This window comes from Hemicordylus capensis, chromosome 4 (genome assembly GCF_027244095.1).
Source record: "Hemicordylus capensis ecotype Gifberg chromosome 4, rHemCap1.1.pri, whole genome shotgun sequence".
Taxonomy (NCBI): domain Eukaryota; kingdom Metazoa; phylum Chordata; class Lepidosauria; order Squamata; family Cordylidae; genus Hemicordylus; species Hemicordylus capensis.
The window spans coordinates 84,409,998-84,435,213 of NC_069660.1; the positions used below are offsets into that span (position 1 = coordinate 84,409,998).

General features: G+C 41.8%; 1 protein-coding gene across 8 annotated transcripts in view; it reads left to right on the plus strand.

Moving 5' to 3' along the window:
• The window catches only part of RNF220 (ring finger protein 220), a 410,389-nt gene that overhangs the window by 309,109 nt on the left and 76,064 nt on the right, over positions 1 to 25,216 (plus strand). For 6 of the 8 annotated variants that reach the window (XM_053244321.1, XM_053244318.1, XM_053244319.1 and 3 more), the window contains 3 exons: positions 1,310 to 1,352; positions 11,464 to 11,585; positions 16,196 to 16,328. In XM_053244321.1, coding sequence (XP_053100296.1) covers positions 1,310 to 1,352; positions 11,464 to 11,585; positions 16,196 to 16,328 — 298 coding nt within the window. Of the gene's footprint in view, positions 1 to 381; positions 547 to 1,309; positions 1,353 to 11,463; positions 11,586 to 16,195; positions 16,329 to 25,216 lie in introns of those variants that run through there. The other 2 variants (XM_053244326.1, XM_053244322.1) reach the window with 2 other exon arrangements.

Below are 25,216 nucleotides of genomic sequence, written 5' to 3' on the forward strand. Positions count from 1 at the left end.
TCTGCTTTGAGGGAATGTCTCCCTTCTGTGCACCTCTTCAAAGTACAAGTACCCTTCAAGGGTCTGGACCTGCGAAAAGTTAGGAAATACTCTGGAAGGCGATGGGAAGACAAGCCCGAAGGAAACTTGGAGGGGGGGCGCCGATTTGGGCTGGTGATTCTCAGCTGTAAGCATAGAGATGGGGGAGAGCGGGCCAGGCAGCTAAATCTCCGGAGTCCGAACTCTAGAGCCTCGGTGTTGTTTTGGAGGGGTTGGAGATTGCTTCCAGCAGGGGTGGGGGAGTGGACGGTTAGCGGTGCAAGCAAAGTAGCGTTTTGGCGGGAAGACGCCCGAGTCCCGGGCCTGCCGGTTGCCAGGAGAACAACTTCCTGCCGCTGAACTCTCACCCTGCGCAGGCCGCGGCGACGGCGGGTCACATGATCGGAGCTAATATGGCGGCGGCCGCTGCTGCGCGGAGCTGATTGCAGGTGCCGGGGCCGTTGCCCGCATCCGCCCTCATCCCCGGCCATGCAGAGCGAGAGGAGGGAGCCCGGTGGCCGGGAGGAGGTGCGGGTGGGGCGCGTCCGAGGGGCGAAGGTGTCTCTGGGGCTGGGCTCGGTTATAGCTAGGAGAGGGAGTAGGCATTGTTTACATCCGAACTGGGGGTTGGGCCATCATTCTTGAGGTGGGAGTGGTCTGTTTATACCCGGAGGGTAAACTTGAAAGGGCTATTTTTATATGAGGAGGGGGTAGCCTAGCCCCCACCCCCGGTGGCTTGGGTACGGCTTTGTTTACATGGGGGGGGGGCGAACCAAACACCGGAGGGGAAGCAGATTAGGGTGACGCTGTTTATCTTTACTGTATAGAAAGTAAGGGTAAAATAGGTGTCCTTTGTTCATTTATAAGGGAATCCGTTTATAGTTTCGTGAGAACTACGTAATTGGCATATTCATAGGTGTTGCTGCAGGTTGAAGGGTTCTGGGGCACCCTAGGGACATGTTACTGAACTTAGCAAGCAGTTGAGATGGGCAGTGTGTATTCATATGGGGTTGATCTTGTCTATTTTGGTGGTAGAAGTGAGTATGAGGAAGTTTGGGTTTCTTTAAACTGGAAGTTGTTTGTGGAGGGTCAGATGGTGTTGTTCTGAATTGGGAAACGGAGGAAACAGAAGTAACTCAGAAAAGAGGATTTTGGGGTGTAGATTGATAAGGTATGGATAAGAAAAAAATGTCTTATTTCAAGATTGATTCTCAGAATGGGATGAATCATTCTATGATTTTCTCACTAGCAAGACCCTAATGCTTTTTTGCTCTTACTCTTCTTTTCTCAGACCTTCTTGCGAGTGAGGGCAAACAGACAGACCCGGCTGAATGGTGAGTGTGGCAGGAAGCCTATACAAATTTTTTTTCTGTGTTCTGGGATAAAAAATGACAAATTTGATGGGACTAATGGTTTCTGGCTAAAGATGCCCGAAGTTTTAAAGCTTTTCTCATATTACTTTTATTTCTAACCCCATTTTATTCTCCTCTCATCCCATCTAATTTATTGGTAACATTGTTGCTAGGAACATAAGAAGCTGCCATATACCGAGTAAGACCATTAGTCCATCTAGCTCAGTCTTGTCTTCCCAGACTGGCAGCAGCTTCTCCAAGGCTGCAGGCAGGAGTTTCTCTTAGCCCTAACTTGGAGGTGCTGCCAGGGAGGGAACATGGAAACTTTTGCATGAAAGCATATGGATACTCTTCCCAGAGCGGCCCCATCCCCTAAGGGAAATATCATATAGGGCTCATGTAGTCTCCCATTGAAATGCAAACCAGGGTAGACCTTGCTTAGCAAAGGGAAGAATCCATGCTTGCTACCACAAGACCAGCTCTACTCCCATGGAGCTGTCCGTGACTGACCAAGAGAGGGATCTTATGGTTGTGGTGGACAACTCGTTGAAAGTATCGACTCAATGTGCAGGAGCTGTGAAAAAGGCCAGTTCCATGCTAGGGATCGTTAGGAAGGGGGTTGAAAATAATACTGCTAATATTATAATGCCCTTATACAAAACTATGGTGCGGCCACCCCTGGAGTACTGCATACAATTCTGGTCACCACATCTAAAAAAGGACATTGTAGAACTGGAAAGGGTGCAGAAGAGGGCAACCAAGATGATCAGGGACCTAGAGCACCTTTCTTATGAGGCAAGGCTACAACACCTGGGGCTAATTAGTTTAGAAAAAATATGACTGCGGGGAGACATGATAGAGGTCTATGAAATCATGCATGGTGTGGAGAAAGTGGATAGAGAGATTCTTCTCCCTCTCACATAACACTAGAACCAGGGGTCATCCCATGAAATTGATTGCCAGGATATCTAGGACCAGCAAACGGAGGTACTTTTTCACACAATGCATAATCAGCTTGTGGAATTCTCTGCCACAAGGTGTGGTGACAGCCAACAACTTGGATGGCTTTAGGAGGGGTTTGGATAGCTTCATGAAGGAGAAGTCTATCAACGGCTACTAGTCGGAGGGCTATAGGCCACCTCTAGCCTCAAAGGCAGGTTGCCTCTGAGTACCAGTTGCAGGGGAGTAACAACAGGAGAAAGGGCATGCCTTCAACTCCTGCATGTGGCTTCCAGCGGCATCTGGTGGGCCACTGTGTGGAACAGGATGCTGGCCTAATGGGCCTTGGGCCTGATCCAGCAGGGCTGTTCTTACGACCAGCTTTCCTCCCTATGGAATCCTCACTGTTGCAGAGGGGAAGTCATCAGTTCCAAGGACAGAAGTGCTTGTAGTGTTTGCTTTTTAAAAAAAATCCATCTGCAACAGTATTATCCTGATTACTGTTCTTCAATTTGTGGTCAATTATAATCCCCAAATCTTTGTAGAATACTACTCTCTAGCTTATTCCAATTTTAATCCATAAGCATTAGAAAAATCATATGCACAACCATAACATCTATCTGTTGTATTAGCTAAAACTGGTTTTACCCTGTCTTTCTGTCAGATAGATAATCGCTGCCCCCAATCCCTCTTTGGAATCATGTACAACATTTTCCATACAGATATTATAAATGTGTGTTTATAACAGTAATCTCCAGAACTTTTTATATTGGGATAGAACTCAGTCTACCATTGCAGGGGTCATTAATTTAGACATTCTTATTTTGATGTTTGTGCTTCAGAGTATTTGGAAATATTGTTTTGTCATAAAATAGAAATAATTTTTCAAAAGATACAGTAGTAACTATTTTAACTAATTACACTTCCATTGTCAGTGTACAGAAATAAAGTGGTCTTTGTTGTACTTAATTCAATCAAAAGTACTTTTGAGGAGACAGTAAAAATTTAGGCCTTCAGAGTCAACAGCAACTGTAAATTATCCTGACATTGCAAGGAAAAAAGAAACTCTTTATTCTTGAATGCCAACAAGCTCCAGGTCTATAAGATCTATGTTGGTGGTACTCGCTATGCAGGTTGCAAGAGAGAGCTCTTGATTCAGGATTAATGGGGACTGTGGGCTGCATAGTGAATGTCTATGATCTGCCTTTCACATACCCAACCACAGTAGTCTCTCTGCTACTGAATAATTCCAGCATATGATTAATGAATGGTATCAGAGCATTCCATCTATTGATCGTCTCTCAAAAATTCCCTTGGGCATGTGGAAGTACTATTGGAAATACCTGTTGCAGAAATACTAATATTTTTCCAAGAGCTGCAAGATCACTTTTGGAACCGAACCAATTTTTTCAAAACAAGTTGCATATTGTTGCTGTTATAGATCAATATGAGCATCAAGTGTTCCAACGTGACCTTTTCTCTTGTTTCTGTTCTTGTGAGCCTTTTAACCAGCTATTCTGTAGTGATGGTCCTATATTTATGACATTCCAAAATGGCAAAAACTATAAGATTAGTAGGGATCTAAAATTAGTAGTTGATAGAATCCTAAAGACAAGACTGGGGTTGGTCTTAAGTTTCACCATGCTGTGATCTGATCTGTCACAAAATAGACAAGATTCATGTTCTTCTTATAAGATACTTCCAGACTGTTGCCTTTCTGTCTACCCAGTCTTCATGCATCTTAAACATTCTTTTTAGTGTTGTCGATCAAGCAGAGTCAACCCATCCTCAAGTAACACAGTGATAATCTGCCTAGGATTAACTGTATGAGTAGTTCAGTTTGCTTCTGTTAGAGATTGCCTTCTGCTTCTTAACAATTTGAAGTGCTTCTGTGTATTTTTTTCATCCTGGGGGTTTTTCCTGGCCTCGTCATAGGTTCTCTAACCTCTCTTAACATGGAAATATCAGCCTTTCAGTGATGTCTTTCTTCTTTGCTGCCCTTTCATTTTCAGTGATGGACATAGTTTTGGAGTACCATCTATCCTACTCACTCCAAACTTTTTCTGAGATTGAAACTGGGATCTTTATTAGACACATGCAGACTTTTTGCATATGCACATAGTCCTCCGGGTGGCTCACAACATAACCCACAAATGGGACTCCCCAAGTCTCCTTTTCTTGACAGGATTTGGTCAAATTCTTTTTGAAGGACCATGTGCAACATTACATGATGGTTTATTCTTTATTTTGATGACACTCAGAAAAATTCTGAAAAGTGTTTTTTGATTGATTGATTGATTGATTTATATACCATCCTTCCAAAAATGACTCAGGGCGGTTATGAATGAAGAAAGGAATTCATACTTTCAGCAACATAAAAGGCTGCTATTAAAAAAAAAAGTAGAAATATGTGGTTCTCTATTCTAGTGGCTTACAACAGGAAATAAATGGCTTCAGTTGCAGGAATATATATACAAAATCAAGCAAATTATCTAACAAATAAATTGTTGTCCAGTGGAATAAATTGCCAAGAAAGTTTGTAGAATCATTAGTTGATGTTACAGAAATGAGCTAAGCAAACACATCGGGGATGCCTTCTACACAATTAATACCTTCTCCAGCAAGTGGTAGTGGGGCGGGGGAAAATATATCAGCCAACTCTTCCTATCCTATATGTGTTGTGTGAGAAGCCACATGTTTGAGCTTTGGTTTGAACTCCTGTTGTTTCCATAGGAACCATTAGTGGGTTACTGTGATGATGCCAGAAGTCATACATGACTTCCATCTTATTTATTTATTATTTCTCTGTGTAATTTTTGGAAGGGCGGTATAGAAATCGAATGAATGAATGAATGAATAATACATGAGTCAGGAAACTATAGTAGCCCAAGAGTTGAATTGTGGAGAGTTCTTGCAATATTTTGGATTCTAGGGAGGACTGGCAGCCTTCTCAAGGGAAAGAATTGGTCTCTGTGGCAGAGTTCTGTGTAGTAACTGTCTCTTCAGTGACTTTGCACATCAATTTGATATCTGTAAACAATTCCTGTGGTACCCTGGAGTCCTCCCCCTGTGTAGGTGTGAGAAGTTCCTTCTAGGAGATAATGAAGGCTGACTTTCACCATTAAGGCGCTTATACATTTAGCATTTTAGCAGGCACAGTTCTTAAATTCATACAGCACTGTGATATGCCAATCTACACCTGTCAAAGTTCCTGCATGTACACAAATACTTACAGGCACGTAAGTTCTATAGTTGAACAGTTGATCATTCCATCCTGGATAATGAATGTGGGGATGATGAATCTGAATTTCTGCTTTTCTTCTTTCTCAGGCTCTTTGAAGGAGTTTTGTGAGAGAATTTGTTGGAAGGGGATTAAGGACTAAAAGTAGTATACAAATCAGAAAATAAATATATGTAGACCACAAACAGTTCTGGCTGATTCGCAATATTGGGATAGGAAGATAGTATGTATGTATGTATGATTTTTTATGTAGCATATTTCTATACCACCCAAAACGCAAGTTCTCTGGGTGGTTTACAGTACAATAAAAACAACCAATAAAAAGATTAACATATTTCAACAATTAAAATTTAAAAAGTTAAAACTATTAAAACACAATTAAAACAATATCTAAATTAAGTACACTTTCCACTGTTATCAGCAAGAACTATAGAGGTGCCTGAAAATCATTTTCTCCTTTCTGCAAAAGCTGTTGATCTAGATGCTTAGAGCAATTTATATATGAAGGATGTAGGAGGGCAGATTCTCTTATTGGGTTTCCTTATAACACCAGCCTTTCTTAAGTTAATGTATACTATAGCCTGTTGACCTCAGGCTGCTGAGGCTTTCTCCATGCCAGGCATCTTGTAAACAGATACTTAATTGGTGTGTGTAGGTTATGGAACCTCTGTTTATGTCCAGGTCATCGGAAGCACACTTTTGTTGGACCCCTCTTCCCCCTCCCCCAAGCACCTCTTTGTTGAATCTTTAGTAGTATATATTGCTGCTCAGGAGATGTATGTTTCCTTCTGCTCATTGTAGATTCAAGCCTACATCTGACTTCAAGTACAAAGGCAACATATGGTTAATGTCCAGAATGCCTGAAGCATCTTGCAACAAATAGTTCAGACATCCAGCTAAACTCTTTTCAGCATTCAGCTTCAAACATGTGGACAGTCCTAATTAGCACAATAAATTAGAACAGACATCATGGATAGCACTTGAGCCAATAATGACAGACAAGCAAGCAGGATGAGGTTATGAGATCTTGATGGCATCAAGTCCTTAGCAGCAGACGGGCAGGACTTGGACCAAGAGCTCCAAGATGAGCAAATAAGTAGAAATAACTTTAAGAAACTCAAAGAGGAGAGACTGAGACTTTTCCTCCAAACTATCTTTCTGGGTATAAAAGATAGTTTATATAGGAGAGGAGAGCTGGTCTTGTGGTAGCAAGCATGACTTGCACCTTAGCTAAGCAGGGTCTGCCCTGGTTGAATATGAATGGCAGACTTAGTGTGTGAGCACTGTAAGATATTCCCCTCAGGGGATGGAGCCACTGGGAAGAGCAGAAGGTTCCAGGTTTCCTCCATGGCATCTCCAAGAATAGGGCTGAGAAAGAGTCCTGCCTGCAACCTTGGAGAAGCTGCTACCAGTCTCTAGACAATACTGAGCTAGATGGACCAATGGTCTGACTGAGTATATGGCAGCTTCCTATGTTCCTATAGTTAAGGATGCAGAGTGTAAACTTAAGTTTCTGTATATTATTATTAAGAATGTTTATATACCACTTTTCAGGAAAAGTTCTCTAAGTGGTCTACATAGCAAAGCATAGAAAATTGTTCCCAGTTCCAAAAGGGCTCACAGGGATTAACAATGTATTATAGATATGTTGGGAAGCTCACATGGATTCTGAAGCTTACAGATGTCTGTGCGTGTGTGTGTGTGTGTGTGTGTGTGTGTGAGAGAGAGAGAGAGAGAGAGAGAGAGAGAGAGAGAGAGAGAGAGAGAGAGAGAGAACCTGGAACCTGTTCAGAAGAGTCGCAGCGAATAAGTGCAAGATAGAACCCACAGGGAAGCATGGCAACATACAGGCAGGAGGAATGTGGAAGAACAAGGCAGATCATGGCGGGGAAATCTCTTTTCTTGAAAAAGGAGAAAAGGAGCAGGGTTGCAGCAAGACTCCTGAGAAGCTTGCCTATGTCTTAGAGAGATCTGTCATCTGGAATAGTCAGTCAACCAGGAACACAAATGTGACTGTCTTAACACAGCAGCCTTCTCGCTCTCTCCAAGAATGAAAGAGAGCCTGATGCAGCAGAACTAAAATATCTTTAATAGAAAAGAATGAAACCAAGCCCAGATCCCAACATCTTAACCTCTATTTTGGTGGCCTTTAAATTGTGTGTTTGATAAAGAAAGGAGGGTCTGCCCTTGGATCTTTGAGTCACTAGCAGTACAGCTGAGATTACTTTTCACTCCAACTTGGGCCACATTCCATGTAGTCCAGGATTGTCAGTGGTTGTAATGAAGAAGGAAAGCTGACAAGATAGATTGCTTGACACTAAGGACAGCCTGGTTCAGCGAGTCCTTCCATTGGAATATTGTTACTAATACTAATGAAAATTAGTGACCTGCTTGCATTTCTGGCTAAGAGCCGAAATAAAAAAGCTTAGAAGAATAGAAGAAGAGATAGAATCAGCAGGGAAGCTTAACTGAGAGACTCTTTTCTTGTTGTTCTTATTCAGGTTTTTTTAAAAAAATCTTTGACTTAAGGGTTAGGGGGGGAAATCAACCCAGTCCCCCCGCCCCTTTGCTCCTGTGACAGGAGTGTGGGGGAGAAGGATTAGTGAGCTAATTAGAAATGATTGCATCTATCAGCACTAATTAACAATACTGTGGTCTCACTTGTGTGTTCTTTTGAGCTGTTCTCCTTCGGGACAGCTCAGCACTTGCCCCCCTTCCTCTGGGGCTACTCCATTCCTCCTGCGTTGATTGGAAGTGATAGCTGAGCTCCGTGGCAGCAATTGGAAATTCTACTCACTGTTGCTTTCAAACAACCCCCATTTCTCTTTCTCGCTCCAGATCCACCTCTGCCAGTATCAAGCTACTACAAAAGGTGTTAGAACAGAAACTTTGCTAGCTTCTCTTTTCTCCATTTACTGTTTCACTCATGCCACTCTAATTTTGTGGGTAAGAACATTTTTCTTTGCAGGACCTCTCATGGGTCTTTAAGGTTAGCTCTATTACAGAGAGCGTCTGATAACAAGACACTCTTATTTGCTGAATGGCACTGAGAATTCGTCAGCCCAGGCACAAAATCAAATCCTCTTGCTTTACTACTGCATGTGTCATGGTAATACAAAGATATTGATGGCAGAAAAATCTGCCAATGTATAACTAGCTCAAAAACATTTAGGATCACTCTAATGACAAAGCTATAAAAGCTTTGCAAAGCCACTTACAATTCAAGTTTAGTTTTTCATTAAATAGACTTTAACGTGTTATGGAAACAATTAAGCATGAACCCTCAGTTTTTGCAAAGTATTCTGCAGTTTCTGTTGGTTATCCTCACTTCAGACCTGAAAAGTAGGTTATATTGTGCCCCAGAGTTTTCAGTAAGCAGTTGTGTGTGGGTTGTGTGTGTTTTTTTTTAAGGCCACTGGGAGTCTACAGGGGACATCTGTGTATGTCATAGATGCTCCTTGAAAACAATGCCACATGCTATCAGGGACAGTGAAAAATAACCAGATATACAAACCCACGAGAGTTGTCTCTACTTCATTTTTAGCAGTCATTAAGGCCCATGAATGCAATTCATGATGCAGATTAGGTGACTGAGTTCAAGTGGACAAGAACATATTCTCCAAGATGTTTAATGAAAGTGGCATTTAGTAGAGGCTTGTAAATATTCACTTCTCTGGGGCACGTAAGAATTGCCTCAGTTGTCCAAGTAAGAACCCTGTGCACAACTTACTTGCGACTACACTCTCTCTCGGCCCTTACAGAAAATGGGGGGGGGAGGAAATAGCCCAATAGGCAGCTTCCCTAACAATCGTATTTAAGATGGAGCTGCACCCTGGAGGCAAGTTTTCTCTCCTTGTTCCTTTCTGGAAGCATGAGAGAAATCTTAGGCATGTCTTGTTCATAATGGAGTCCCTCTCTTCTGAAGACTGTATGCCAGGCTATTCATCTCCTCCTTCTGGGTCTGGGAATAGTCCCACATGCTGCCACCAGAAAAACTCTTTCTTAAACAAGGTCTAATTCTAAACCTGATGTGCTAACTGGTTGGACAGGCTTTCTCTTGATGTCCCTCTCCTCCTGCTAGAGAGAGGGGGACAAAAGCATAAAGCAATTACCACTCATTCCATGGCAAATGCAGCAGTGCCTGGCTGTTTCTTTTTGTGTCTGAAGATAGCCCTTTACCTCTAAGTCAAGGAGAGAGAAAGGGAGTAGCTGCTGTTAGTTCTGCACTAGAGAAACCAGCCCCTTCTTCTGGCTTCTTGTGTCTACAAGGAGTTGGAGATAGAAGAGAGAGTTCTAGCCCCCACTTTGTATTCTGAAAGGAGGGGGGAGGAGTGGTGAGGGAGAAAAAAAGTTGTGATTGGGGAGACTAGGACAAGTGATCAGGGGTGAATGACTGATCCTCCCCTGGTTATCTGTAAGGCTGATGAACTGCTCTGTATAGTAAACTGAACATATTTCAAAGTTTCTTCACCTTCCTATATTGCACCCCTGGACAGTTATTCTCCTCCTGCAGTTGTCATTGACATCTTCTTGTTCCCTTCTTTAACTGTAATTATTGGGTCCACCTTCTCACTAAGTATGCAACATTTATTTTTATTTGTAGTGCAGTTGTAATGCATTAAAATTTCTGCAGCACACAATCAGGCTTGTAACAATAATAGTTGCTGCATTAAGTGACATCTTGGTCATGTCACCTCTTGTTACCACACAGGATTTCCTTAGGCTTTTCTTTGGGTCTCTGGCAGAATTTTGACCTTCCTTATTAATTAAGCTGCTCATTTTCATATTTGATGATATTTGCCCAAAGTGATCTTTCTTAAGAATAGGTGTTATTTTAATGCAAGTATCCAGATGTTTTTCTTGCATTTAATGATGATTCAGCTTAATCAGCAAATGGATAAAAGAAAAGGCTAACCTAACTGGCATGTCTCCAGTCTAGAAAAGAACTAGTTCTTTCTTTCTTTCTTTCTTTCTTTCTTTCTTTCTTTCTTTCTTTCTTTCTTTCTTTTCCCTGACAGTGATAAGATGCAGGTTGTAATGTAGACAGTTCTGCGCTTCTGGTTGCAAATAGCTTCGTAGAGAAAGATGAGAGATGGAATCTGGAATCCTTGATTCAGTAAAGCGTCCAAGAGTAGAGAACTAGAACTAAGCACTGTACTGAGTAAAATGTTTCCCTTCACTGGAAGCCCAATTGGACACTGCCCATATGTAAAGGGGTTCTTCTTAATTTTTAGAAGCCCGCTTACCTTTTGAGCAGAATGTTCATAATTCTGCAGGAGCTATGGGAGTTTTGAAAGATACGGTACTTTGTGGTATCATTGCAGCTGTGTAGATTACTAGACTCTTGGGCATTTCTGCTTATGTTGATTATCTATTTTTAGAGCAAATTCTAAGTAGTCATGTTAGGCTATTGTAGAAAAAACAATGTCTTTTGACACTACCTCTTACAGTAGTTTGCAGCCTGTTCTGTGGTCAGGCTGCTCTAAAATAAAATACTGAAATAAATCTGATTAGAATCTATGGAGGAAAAAAGTACTGATGGCTTGTCCTAAGGTAGATTCTGAAAGATGATTCCCCCACTGGTATTCTGCATCCATGCATAAAAAATGAAAATCACTGGGTAAAAAATAACAGTTCCTAGGCTCTCCCAAAGGAGAAACAATGCTGTAAGGGTAAAAGAGTCCATGTTCTCTTATAGGCAAGGCACTTGGTCTATGTTTGGCTTTACATTTTATTCTTTAGGGATAGTAAAACAGTTTTAGTTCACAGGATACAATTAGATTTCATTCTTTAAAAGTTCTGTCTGCTCAAGGTAAAACCTGAGCATATGGTTTGTGTGTGTGTGTAATCTGCCTTCTTTTATATATGTATATAACCTGTCGTGGGTTTTTTGTCTCTGCTTTCCTTGCACAGCTCGGATTGGGAAAATGAAACGGAGGAAGCAAGACGAAGGGCAGGTATGTCCCCTCTGCAGCCGACCTCTCTCAGGATCCGAGGAGGAGAGGAGTAAGCATGTCGAACAATGCCTTGCAAAGGTAGAAGCTCTGAAGGCTCCCTGCTGCCACTCTCGTTCCTTTCTTCCTACCTCTGCTGTGCCTGTGACTTAGAAAGAAACCAAGTTTTTGGAATGAAGACCACAGCCTTGAGAGCTTGATGAAGTTTTTCACCTATCTGGTAGTTTTGGGCAGTCTCATTATGCCGGAGCAGGGCTGCTCAACTTTGGGCCCTGATGATGGGAGGCAGATGTTATTTAATAATAATTCCACACAGCAATAGAGGCTAAAGCAGGCCTGCTCAACCTGTGCCCTCCTGCAGATTTGGCCTATAACTCCCATAATCCCTGGCTATTGGCCAATGTGGCTGGGGATTATGGGAGTTGTAGTCCAAAAATAGCTGGGGCACCAAAGTTGAGCAGGCCTGGGCTAAGGCATAGATTGGAGAGGAGATGGCTGGCAAGGTATAGAACAGCCTTTTCTCAGTAAGCCTATTGCTTACTGATTATCATACAGTCCCTAATCTCTCATTTTTAAGGAAGACATTGGCAGTACAGCTGCAGAACAGTAATGTCCTGAGGCACTTGAATTTTCATTCTAATCTTCCTATAGTATAGCTAGTACTTGTCAGAATGATCAAAGATTTGCTGTTCTAGGATAGCTTGTCATTCTAGTCATGGTGGACCTTATCACAGCTTCTGATTCAGTTGCCATAGATTACAGTTTTATGAGTTAAGGGACATTGCTATTGTGACTAGAACTGCTAGTTGATGAGCTGAGTCATATAGTCAAGATTGGAGTAAAACTGTAGTGATGGAAAATTATGTAATACCTTCAAGAAATTTTTTTATCCATCACCTCTCAATGCTCTGTCCTATTGGTCATTTCATTCAACATACCTATGCAGTTTGTCAGGTGTTAGATAAATAAAAACCGTATTGTGGTAGAAACATCTCTGTGCCTATAGGCTCTGCTAAAGAATCCTTCTCCGATAACAACACTGATACTAAAGTCTGATGCCGAGTGTTATAGTTCACTTCTAACATGAGCAGCTCCACATTTCTGTTTTCTCATTTCTGCTTTCTCTTTAACATATTCAAGTAGTTTATAGATCTGAGGTGTAATGTTCCTCTCAATATCAGGTAGGAGGGATGAAATAACTTGGTTCCTTAACTTCTATGCCAAGGTACACAGCTGTAGCTCTGATTAGAAGCCAGATATTGAAGATGGTCAGGAAAGTCCTAAATTCAAATTCCAACTGGGCCATGAATTCAGTGGGCGGCCTTGGGCAACTTGATGTCAGTTGACTCTAGTTCCACATGATTTAAAATTGAACATGGTCTAAATACCTTGAGAAACATGTTAAGCATCTTGCATGTTCTAGAGCTAAGAGACTTAAAGTCTTTCAGCACCTAATATCTTTTAATGTGGGATAAATATCTTTTTAAAATCCACACTTTTCACCTGTGACTAAGAAACCAATTGCACTGGGCAGCATCCAGGCTAATGATCAGTCAGTGTGAAGCTCCTTCTGTGAATGAAGAAAATGTTGCAGTTGTGCAAGGACTTCTTCCTACTCACAAAACACTCCTGTTCGTGAAAGGAGCTTTGTGCTGATGAAAATGTTCATCTTTCTCAACAATTATGACTTGGCTCTCTGCATTGCTGTCTGTTTTGTTCTGAATTCTCATTAGAGGCATTCATCATAATATATGCAAAGCAGTGGAGCTTTTTTCTATGCCATTCCAAAAGATTTCGGCTCCACTTTGAGCCAGGGATCAGGATTGTCTGCAAAATTTTGAATCAGCATATTTTTCTGGGGGGGAAATCGAATGCCATGAATTGGAATGAGATTTCACATGTTTGTGAGTTCTGTTTAGAAACCAACTCTAAAATAGAATGCCATGCTAACCTTACAAGCTGTAAAAATATTTCAAAAGCTTTTCCAGTAGCTGAATGTATTTTGACTGAAATTTTGATTAGGAAACAGCTTAATAAAGCACACTTAATATAGTTATCCAAGCAAATGTAAAGCTTTAGTTGGAAATTTGTTTACTGGATTACTTGTAAATATTTTAAGGTACTACAATTTCCCCGTTACATTGTTTCTTCCTATAAAATTTAAACAAGCATTGAAAACTCTTAACTTGCTAATTTTAACACACCCAAAGAGCTGTGCAGTAGGTACAGGTGAAACTCGGAAAATTAGAATATCATGCAAAAGTCCATTAATTTCAGTAATGCAAATTAAAAGGTGAAACTGATATATGAGACAGACGTATTACATGCAAAGCGAGATGTCAAGCCTTAATTTGTTATAATTGTGATGATCATGGCGTACAGCTCATGAAAACCCCAAATCCACAATCCCAGAAAATTAGAATATTACATGGAACCAAGAAGACTAGGATTGTAGAATAGAACAATATTGGACCTCTGAAAAGTATACAGTGTACTGTGCTTGATTGGCCAGCAGACTCGCCTGACCTGACCCCATAGAGAATCTATGGGGCATTGCCAAGAGAAGGATAAGAGACATGAGACCAAACAATGCAGAAGAGCTGAAGGCCGCTAATGAAGCATCCTGGTCTTCCATAACACCTCATCAGTGCCACAGGCTGATAGCATCCATGCCACGCCGCATTGAGGCAGTAATTGCTGCAAAAGGGGCCCAAACCAAGTACTGAATACATATGCATGCTTATACTTTTCAGAGGTCCGATATTGTTCTATTCTGCAATTCTTGTCTTCTTGGTTCCATGTAATATTCTAATTGTCTGGGATTGTGGATTTGGGGTTTTCATGAGCTGTACGCCATGATCATCACAATTATAACAAATTAAGGCTTGACTTATCTTGCTTTGCATGTAATGCGTCTGTCTCATATATCAGTTTCACCTTTTAATTTGCATTACTGAAATTAATGGACTTTTGCACGATATTCTAATTTTCCGAGTTTCACCTGTATTTTGTAAGTGCAGTCATCTGAAAAAATTTAATTACAATTTTGAAACTGCCCAGTTTGCCTGGCATTGTATCAATTCATTATGTTTCTAATTTTATGAAACAATGCATTTTTTGGAAACTGAAAATTCACTGTGGAACAATATAGCAGCAGAAGAAGAATTTATTTTTTGTAACCAGGGTTGATAAAACATTGATGGTTCTTTTTAAAAAATAAAAAAATGTGTTTTTTTAAATTTTAAATTGGACTTTTTTGTTTAAAATTGGATTGTAAAAATTTTAAAATTAATAAAATAGAACCTGTGGCGAAGGTGTCATCATGAATGTTAATCATAACTTTTAATTATATTCTATGAATATGTTAGCAGTATTTGGGAATGAGAGATAACAGACCTGATCAATCCTATTCTGCAGATGATGTACATGTATCACACACACACAGAAGCCCTTACCCCTCTCTAAAACTGCGAACACATTAGGCCTATTCACATGTTACGTTCAACAATCGTACAAACACGACAGGTACAGATCTGTAAATGTATAGTCATTCACATGTTATGCTGTACAGATGTACATAAGTACACTTCCTATCTGTACTATGCATTTGAAGGGCCTGTATCCAGGTTCACTTTTAAACACAGGTGCAGTCATTTACATAAACGTGTGTACAAGTATGCAGACATCCATACACATACAGCATAATGTGTGAATTGCTCTAAAGAAGGCCAATGAATGAATAGAGGATTTGGGGGAATGGAGTAGATATGAGTGAGGAGGAGTCTGGATATAGATGCTAGGGTTAGGGGAGGGAATAGAAAGTGAAACCAAAAGTTAACAGAACATATTCATGCAGTCCTGAGGGTACACTTTTCCAAGTGTATCCACTGTAGAAGGGAAACACCTGTCGTGGCAGCAGACCTCATTTGGGAATATTTTAATGAAGTTCCTGTACCTGTGGAAAGAAAAGCATGCATGTGAAATGCAAACAGTGCAACGATGAAATGTAAGGCCTGGTTGCCCAAATAAAACAGTATTATGAGAAGTGTGTACCTACCTTCTGAAAATGAAACTTAAATCTATCCCTGGATATGTATTAAGGTTATATTAGACAACAAGAATGTACTTTTACGAGAAAATTATGATTAAATAGAATCTTCCTGACTAGTGATTTAAATCAATTTGATTTAAACCAGATCAATCCTTTTTGTATCACTGGTTTGGGGACAGAAATCACCCAGACTGTGAAGTTCTGTGTCAAGCTGTATTTTGAAATTGTCCAAGGATTCTGCTGAACTTAGTCACCTGCAGTGACCTGGGAAATTGCTGCTTTGGAAAGCTCAGCTGTAAGAGAAACTGATCACCAGTAGTTCTCATTAGCTCTCAAAAAGGGATGATCTCAGTTCCAGTGGTGGAAATTGATTCCATGTCCCTCCCTCCCACCTTCTGGAATTCCCACAGTTAAACCAGTACTCTAAAATTAGTGATGAATGTGGATGAATTATATATATTTTTCTACACCTCCATACAGTTTTGCTAATCTGTACCAGCATATTCTGTCCACTTCTGCCACTGTTTAGCTTAGATTGTATACCTTCCATTGTCAAAAATACTACCCTGTTAGCACAGGCTGCCTCTTCTTTTTAAACTTAAGGCACTGATTCGTAGGGTTTTTCTCTTTGCCAACCCAGAGGGAAGGTTCATGCATGATGGAAGATGACTCTGTAGACATTGAGAATGAGAATGGTAATCGCTTTGAAGAATATGAATGGTGTGGGCAGAAGAGGATACGTGCTACCACCCTCCTGGAAGGGGGATTCAGAGGTAAGATGGGCATTGCAAGGGATTGCTGAGATGTGCTCTAGGCTGAACAAATGCCTGGGTCCTTTGTTTATCAGAAAATAGGGTTAAGAAGATCATGAAATGTTAACCTTGACTGGCCATTTTGTCTTTCTGGGTCTATTGCCCAGGGCCCAGGCTTGTTTTTGCTCATATGAGTATAGGTCATTTCTATGGCAAACATTTCTTCAGAAAGATGTATTTGTGTGTCTCTTATGTCAGATGCTGAAAATCCTAGAAGCAGCTTAGCATACATGTCTGACTCTCAAGGAAACATATGCCCCTCCACAGAATCAGTCTTCATCACAGTAATGACTTGTGGCATGCTCCCATGAACAGAAATTGTATGGTTGGTCTTCTACCCCACTGCATTTTTCATTGGGATAGTGGGGGAATGGGGGAGCCTTGCAAAGCAGAGCTAGCATAGTTGGTCCTGTAAAGGTTCCTTTAATAAGTGTTAGAAATTGCCTAAGGAAAGGCACTTCATTACTCTTGGATATTCTGGGTTAGGAAGTTGTGTTCTCTTCCTTGAATCTTGTTAATCTAGGTAACAAGCCAGTTGCTTACCTGGGAATTTGTAGTTCTGCCAGTGTCAAAATTTTCTATATCTGGGAAAACAGAATAAAACTGTAGGAGCTATGAGTAGCACTCGGCTATAATTGGTTTCAAGACAATGTAACCCAGAGTTGGAAAGTACAGGAGCAGCCACAGGTAGATCAGTTTTTTGGGGGGCATGTGTGTGATTTTAAAAAAAATAATTAGAGAATGAAATTGTAAAAAGCCCCAGTCTGAAGTGACGAAAACTGGTTTATCAGCCGCTGGTGATGTATGGAAGTTGACAGCTAAGTCACTTTAGCACCTGCATAAAATATTAAAGGGCCGGTTATGCATTTATCACTCCATCTTTTTTAAGGCTGATAAATGAGAATTCAGCAACCTGCCATACACCTCCAGCACTGCAGCCCTCAGGGCTCCCAGACAAACATCTTATTTTTCCTCCTCCTATTCCTTCCCCTGTGACAGGAAAATCGGCTGCAAAGGAGAGAATGAGTTATGGCAAAATGTGACCTTTGTGAGTTTTATTGGTGAATGTAATTTTAGCTGTGCACCTGGCTCCTTTCTTACACTCAGCCTTTTGCTCTCTGTCAGGATTGACTAAACTGTCTGGTGTGAATCTTGTGGGAAACGATGTCCCACCATTTGTGCCGTCAATGTAAATGCTCACATCATTTTGTGTGTAGGGGCTGTATCCTAATAAGTTGTTCTGGATTTTAATTTAAAATACCCAAAGAGAAAAGTTTACTGGGAGAGGGAGTCCAGCTTAAAGCTGGATGAGTAACTGGGACTTATAAAATGATATTCTTTCTTATTTCTTCACATCATTCTTAATTGAGAAATCCCAGCTAAAAATCTGGTGCATGGGAGTCAAGAGGTGAGCAGCAGTATGATGAGTACTCTGACATTAACCATAAGGAAAAAGCATGCCCTCCTGGCTGCCAACAAATGCAAAGCTTTGTATACTGAAATGCAGACTCTCTAGGAAGCTACACTAAGGCAGCTTATGTAGCATATTTGATTTCACTTAGACATTGTCTTTGTGGAGAAAAGATATTTCTGCCTGCTTTTGTTATCTCCGTGCTACAGTGTTACTTTGGTTCCATTATTCAAAGGCCTAATTATGGGTATCTCTGTTCTGTACTAGGTACCCTAGCCTTTTCCTCTTCAGCAGCTTTGATCCATTTTAGTAAATCTTCATCTGGAATCCTTGTCACTGTCATCTCCTAGGTTCCTTACATCTGCAGTTTTAATTCATTATTCTCGTCCAGTTGATTGAGTGATTGAGGAAGATCTTAACCTTTCAGACCCTGCCTAAGCTTGTGAAATTCTGTATAGGGTAGGTTTTCCTGCAGACTGGCTATGAGAGCAACAGTAGCAGTTTCAGAACATTCTTTGTTAACCAAGAGCACTGAGCAGTCTGTGTATCCTTTGTACACAGTCTCTCACCTAACCCTGATGGCGGTGCAAACTTGTACCTCTTACAGGTCAGATGTGCACATCCAAACAGCACAGATGCAGCATCTCTTATTTCTGCAGGCAGGAGTCATAATCTGCATTAGCACAGAAAGTTCAGGGCGCTCACAAGTTATGCCTGTCATTGTTGATATGGGCATTCTTCTTTCTGACATTTTCCATAATGTTTTGTACTGTTTCCTTGATTTTGGATTTATGCCCCAGTCATTTCATAGGAATTGTCATACCATCTGCCTTTACTGAATGTTAAGAAGAAATAGACGTTTAGATATGTGAAAAACAATAGTTTCCTAAAATTATTTTCCCTCCCACTTATTCCCTGGGGAGGTTTTTTTAATCAGTTTATTTACGGCACCATTTTTACCACATGATGGTAAAAATTTACCATTCCTTTAATGTGGTATGAACTTGAGAAATTAAAATGCCTAGCACTGGGTTCTGTGGTTGCAATATTAGAAATTGGCACTGAAAAATAAAACCTAGTAATAAAGTTGAACTGGGTAGTCCACATTGGCTGTCCAAAGAAGAGCAATGCCCTCAGCCCTACAGCCTTTGTAAGGTGGAATTGTAACATTCTAGCCCATGTTACCCTGGAATGTTAACAGGGTCCTAATGCCGCTTTAGTGGGAGGACATGAGTACACACACACACCCGCATATGTTTAACTTTCTGTACATAAATACAGTGAAAGAGATCCAGCAGGAATACAAAAAGCTTAAAATAATTAGATGGGCCATGTGGATAGTGTCTAGATGTGAGAGCAGAGGCATTTGATGATGGAGTACAGTCCATGCATTTTCCTTGAAGTCGTATTCTACAGAAAATTGCCCATCGTACTATCCATGTAATCATCTTGAAGTCCCTTCCTGTCCACATCCCCACTCTCTCACTGTTCCAGTGCTCCAGATTCATGTGGTAAGAAACATTTCCATAAGCGTTGGAATGGACTGACTTAAGTCAATGTTATCTAAATTGCCAAGAAAAAGGGATGGGTTTAAATCAAATTTACAACTTTCAAATTAATATATTTTGTTTGTAACTAAAACTTCAGTTACAAGCAAAACATACTGTCCAGGAACATAATCGAGCTGCATTCAGCTCATCCCCAGTCATGTAGTCCACATGCCTTTTACACTACAGAACTTATATCTGTTCAGGAAAGCAGTTGTGAAATTAAATTATTTCTGTTTGAGCCTCTTTACATATGTGCGCATGTAAGGACATTAAGCAAGATAGCTTGCTTTAAAACATCAGTGCCTAGAACATTTCAGAAGCAAGCACTGGTGGTTGATGGACAGAACACTGTTTCTCTATGCCATAGACAGGAAATCACAGATTTAAATAAAAATTACTATTCCTTTGAGTGTAGGTAAAATAATTGTATTTTTAAAACTTTAATTTAACCATTTCCTTTTTCTTCAACTCTTCTCTGGATGAAGCAACTTGGAGTTAGGCACAGTTACAACAGCGAGTGGGATTCATATTGGAGGATGCAAACTTGTTTTGCGCTGTTTTAAAACTTTTTCTGTCCGCTTGTAGACCCTCCAGTCAGTGGAGCAGGGTCTGCATATTAGGCATTTATATCTGCTAAACTTATGAATTATTTCTTGCAGTCTTTGTAGTGCTCTGAGCTTCATTCTTGGAGTCTTTGAGTTGATTCACACAATCAACCCACTGTGGCTAGTTAGGACTGGGAATGCATCCATAAGCCTAATGAGCATATGTGTCTCCACTCTCACCCCTGCTCCTTACCAGCTCAACTTGCTCACTGTCAGCTTCCTGATTTGTTTAAACCACAGGTCTGTAGGATGAGCAAATCCAGGAACTGTGGTTTAACTTGGCTTTAATTTACAAACCAAGTTATTAAACCAGAGTTTAAAGTTGGTTTAACATCCTGACATGTAAGCCAGAATTAAACCACACAAACTATACAGCCATGGTTTAAACATATCAGGAAGTAAATGTCACAGCTCTGCACCAGAGCCAAGAAAAGGAGGGAGTGCACAGGCTTGTCAGGATCGGGACCCAACTAACCATATTTAGTTGTTCATATGAACCCACCCACTGAGTTGCTTTCTTTAAAAAAACAAAACACCTCTGCATTTGTAATAAATTCCTTATTTGTTTTACAGAGCAGCTGCTTAAACTAGCTGTTTACATCGTAAGGTTATCCCTTTAAAGTATTGCAGGGAGACATTTTTAAAAAATGCTTTTCTTTTCTTTGAAAGCCTAGCATTTTTGTGAACGTGTCTGTTACTTGAAAGACTGAGCAGGTGGGAGGGAGCAGGAGTGGGTGAGAAAAAAGTTATATCCGCAAAGAATCATATTGGCTTTGTGCTGATAGAGGCTGCTGTCATCTCTTAAACGGCTTAGCACAGTCAAAAGGCGAGCCGACTTAAAACAGTGTCTTACACGAGGATCGATGGGGGAAACACGGCACTGGTAACTGTGAGGGGGGGAAAGGGTGAATGCAAGAGAGATAACAGTAATGATTGCATGGAGGGGAGCTGGAGGCCGGCTTGCTCTTTGTAGTACCTTGGCTTCAAAGGTGCCTGAGCCGTCTTGTCCCTGGGCTGTTGCTGCCTCTGTGTATCTAAGGAGAGAGCCTAGTCCCCCACCCCCGCTCCTTTGCTGGAGCAAATGGGCTAAGTAGATTAAGGCGTGATAGGTTATCTCTTCTCCTTGTGTTGTATCACTTTTAGGAGAGTTTTGGTCAATCAGCATCTTGTGTCATTCCTTTAGCCACAGGAGGTAGGGCTAGTGTGTGTGGGGGGGGAGGGGCTCTGAATGGCAGAGAGGGAGCCATTGGGGGGTGGGGGGGAACGGTATGTCAGTTTATCGATCGCACCTCAACCAGGAGAGCTGCAGGCGCAGCTCTGTGGGCACGAGCGGCAGCACTCCTAATGTGATTGAAAGGCAGTTAAAATGGCGGTGACCTTTTCAGGGGGAATTAGATTGCCTGCCAAGAGTGGTTAGAAGGAGTGATAACGCCAGCTTGAGGAAGCTGTCCAGGCAACTTCAAAGGGGGAGAGACAGAGACAGGAAAGGCAAGCGAGCAGCAAGTCCCATTTAAACTCTTAGCTGTGCTGTCTGATAGAACCAAGATTGCTGTACTCTCCAGATATGAAGGGATTGTAGAATGTAGCCAACTTGCCTTTCCTCACCCCTCACTGCACCTTCTGTCAGGTATGGCAACAACTGGCCCTCTGATACTCTTGGGGATTTCCGTTTCCTTGAAAACAGCACACAGGGGCAAAGCCTTATAAGTCATTAAGACAGCAAGCAAGGCTTTCTTAAGAGTGATTAACAAGAGCTTCTTGAGATGAGCTCTACAGGAAATACTGATTTTTTGAGGCCTCTCATTTTTACCAACCCAGTGCAAAACTGTACATGAATCATCTAAGTGGTGCTGGGATCCTTGGTAAACAAGAACCCCTACCTCCCCTGATGTTCCAGCCAAGCTTGACATCTTTGTGGAAAGAATGCCAACCAGTAGGGAAGTTCCTAAAGTGGGACTTCCATGTTCAGAGGCAGTATACCTCTGAATACGAAAGGCTGGGGACAGACAGTATAGGGAGGGTTGTTGCTTTCATTTTCTTCTTGGGGGCTGCTTGGAAGTGTCTGACTAGTCATTAGAAACAGGATGCTAGACTCAATGGGCCTGTGGTCTAATCCAGTAGGGCTCCTCTTAATTTGCAACAAAACATAATATCCACCTGTACTTGTTGTAACTGATTGGAAAGCCAAACTGATGAAAAATACAAATGCCTAGAATTTCTAGCGACTTTTATCCCACTATGGACTTGCAGTCTGTTTGCCCCTCTAATTTCAAAATATATATGTTTGGGGTTTGTTTGTTTTGAACACTGTTGTCTCAGCTGGATTTTTTCAATATAAACTGTAGCAGTGATGCCATACAGTAGGGAGAAAACTAAATCATAGCTTAAGTGTGATAGTTCCATTAAATGGAGATCCATGGAAATGCATAGAGTCTCTCCTTCCCCAATATTTTATTTTATTTTATTGGCCTAGCTATCTTGGAAATATTATGCATTCAGTAAAAATTGAGTGTCGGTTGTCTTTTTTGGTGAGAAATTTGAATCATACAAAGTGGTGATGTCTCACAAACTCTTCTTTGAAATTACTAGCTGAATTTTCTGGTTTTCATCTCTTAAATGCTTGAGTTTCTTTGGAGTAATCTATAAAGCTAACAGGCCTGAGCCTGATTTCCATCATCTGATCTGTTGAGTTAAAGTTGCACTTAAGGTCATATCAAAGAGAGCTGGCAGTGGCATTAATGCAAGAGACAATGAGATTTCCCCAAGGATTGGCCAGGAAATAAAAGGTGTCTATAGTGTGTTTGGAACCTTTGCATGAATGAATCTGTAATATTTGTTTTTCATGGGTCTGAATGGACATGACAGAAGGAAGTAAAGTTGGAAAACTGTCAGCAGAGCAACTTCAAGGAGTTTATCTATTAAATCCTTCACCTCTCTCTCCTGCTCCCAACTGAAAATTATTTATTTATTTATTTTTACATTTCTATACCGCCTTTCGTTAAAAGAAAACCCCCAAGGCGGTTTACCAAAATTAAAACATACAATAAAAAGCAATAAAAACATCAAGCTAAAAACATATAAAACAATACAACAGATAAAAACACACAGAAGCAGCAGTAAAAACGATTATGTAAAAGCCTGGGTAAAAAGCCAAGTCTTTAAAAGCTTTCTAAAAGCCGTGATGGAGTCTGAGGAACGAATGGCCACTGAGAGAGCATTCCAGAGTCTAGGAGCAGCAACAGAGAAGGCCCTGTCCCGAGTGCACGACAGCCGGGCCTCCCTCATTGTCGGCACCCAGAGCAGGGCCCCCTCAGATGTCCTCGTCAAGCGGGCAGCAACCCTTGGGAGCAAGCGGTCCCTCAAATACCCTGGGCCCAAACCGTTTAGGGCTTTAAAGGTCAAAACCAGCACCTTGAATTGGACCCGGAAACGAACCGGCAGCCAGTGCAGCTCTTTCAAAATGGGGGTGATATGGTCCCAACGGGCAGCTCCGGATAGAACCCTCGCTGCCGCATTTTGCACTAGCTGCAGTTTCCGGATATTCTTCAAGGGCAGCCCCACGTAGAGCGCGTTGCAGTAATCCAGCCGCGACGTGACTAAGGCGTGGGTAACCGTGGCCCGATCTGCCTTCTCGAGAAAGGGACGCAGCTGGCGCACCAGCCGAAGCTGTGCAAAGGCACCCCTGGCCACCGCCTCCACCTGAGCTTCCAAAAGCAGAGCCGGGTCCAGTAGTACCCCCAAGCTGCGTACTTGCTCCTTCAAGGGGAGTGCAACCCCATCCAGAACCGGTAAAATCTCCTCATCCCGATTGGCTCTCCTACTGACCAACAGTACCTCCGTCTTATCCGGATTCAATTTCAGTTTGTTAGCCCACATCCAGCCCATCACGGCCTCCAGCCCCCAATTCAGGACATCCACCGCCTCCCTAGGATCAGATGACAAGGAGAGATAGAGCTGAGTGTCATCCGCATATTGTTGACAACTCAGTCAAAGTCCCCGGATGACCTCTCCCAGCGGCTTCATGTAGATGTTAAACAGCATGGGGGACAAGACTGATCCCTGTGGGACCCCACATACCACGTCAGCACGCTCATCCATAATCAAATTGTGGATGAGAGATGTTTTTGCGTTAACTGACCTGGCATTCAGCAGCAGTACCCTAATCCTCGAGGGAGTGTTCTCAGAGCTCCCTGGGGTCAGAGGGTTGGGAGAAGGGCCAGAAAAAGGAACAGGCCTCAATTGACTGGACCGATTTCCCCTATAATGGCCTGCCCAACTCCCACCGCCATACCTCCCTCTGCCTGCTACCCGTGATATTGCCGCCCCCACTCCAGACCCACTTTTTTGCTCTCCCAGACACATCTCCCCAGACTAACCCACCACGGCTTCTTGGCTTAATAAAAACCAAAACCAGACTTGTACATCTCCTGCTAGCTTCTTAATTGCAGAGAGAAAGATCCTCAGTGCAGAAGGAGATAGATCTTCAGGGCCCTGGGCAGCTTGCCCCACGGCTGAGAGCCACAAGAACGAGAGCCCTTGTGCTCACGCCAAGAGGCTCGCGCCCTTGGGCCAGCCTGCCCTATATAGTGGCAGAAGCCCCAGCACAGCAACAGCCCAGGAGATGTTACACACCTGGAGGAGAGGTGGGGCAGAAGCAAAAGACAGCAAAGCAGTCAGTGCCCCACCCAAGCTGTTCCCTTCTTCCTTCTTCTCTCTTCTCTTAGTGATTGCTCCTTCACAATACATCTGCTCTTCTCCCCAAATAAAATAAATCTTATTATCTAGGCCTATTGACAGCTATAGTCTCATGCTCTTCTTTTAAAATAAATATTTTAAAGTAGTAGTACAGTTGTCAAAAAGATTATTAATAGAATAAACAATTTAAACAATAAACAATTTTTTAACAGCCACCCAAGGAAAAATGAAGGATCACCTGTGCTTGTCTTGCTGTTGTCAATAATTGCAGATTTCCTCTACTCCTGCTACACAAGTATGCAATACACTAAAGCCTAGTTTTCTAAGTTCACCTGGCTGGGGAACCACATAAAGGAACCACAAGGCCATCCAATTCAAGCCTCTCTCATCCACATACAGTGTAATGTAGGACACCCACAGTCCAGCTTGCAGGTGTGCCACATAAAGGTTCTTGCCAAACAGTTATCTCTGGATTACTCAGATGTGCTAGAGGAAAAGGCAAAAATACTTCAAGATTACTAACTATTCTAGTTTTGCTTGTTTGAGTCCTTCAAGTGCTACCTGGCTTTCAGACACTTTGCAACAGTG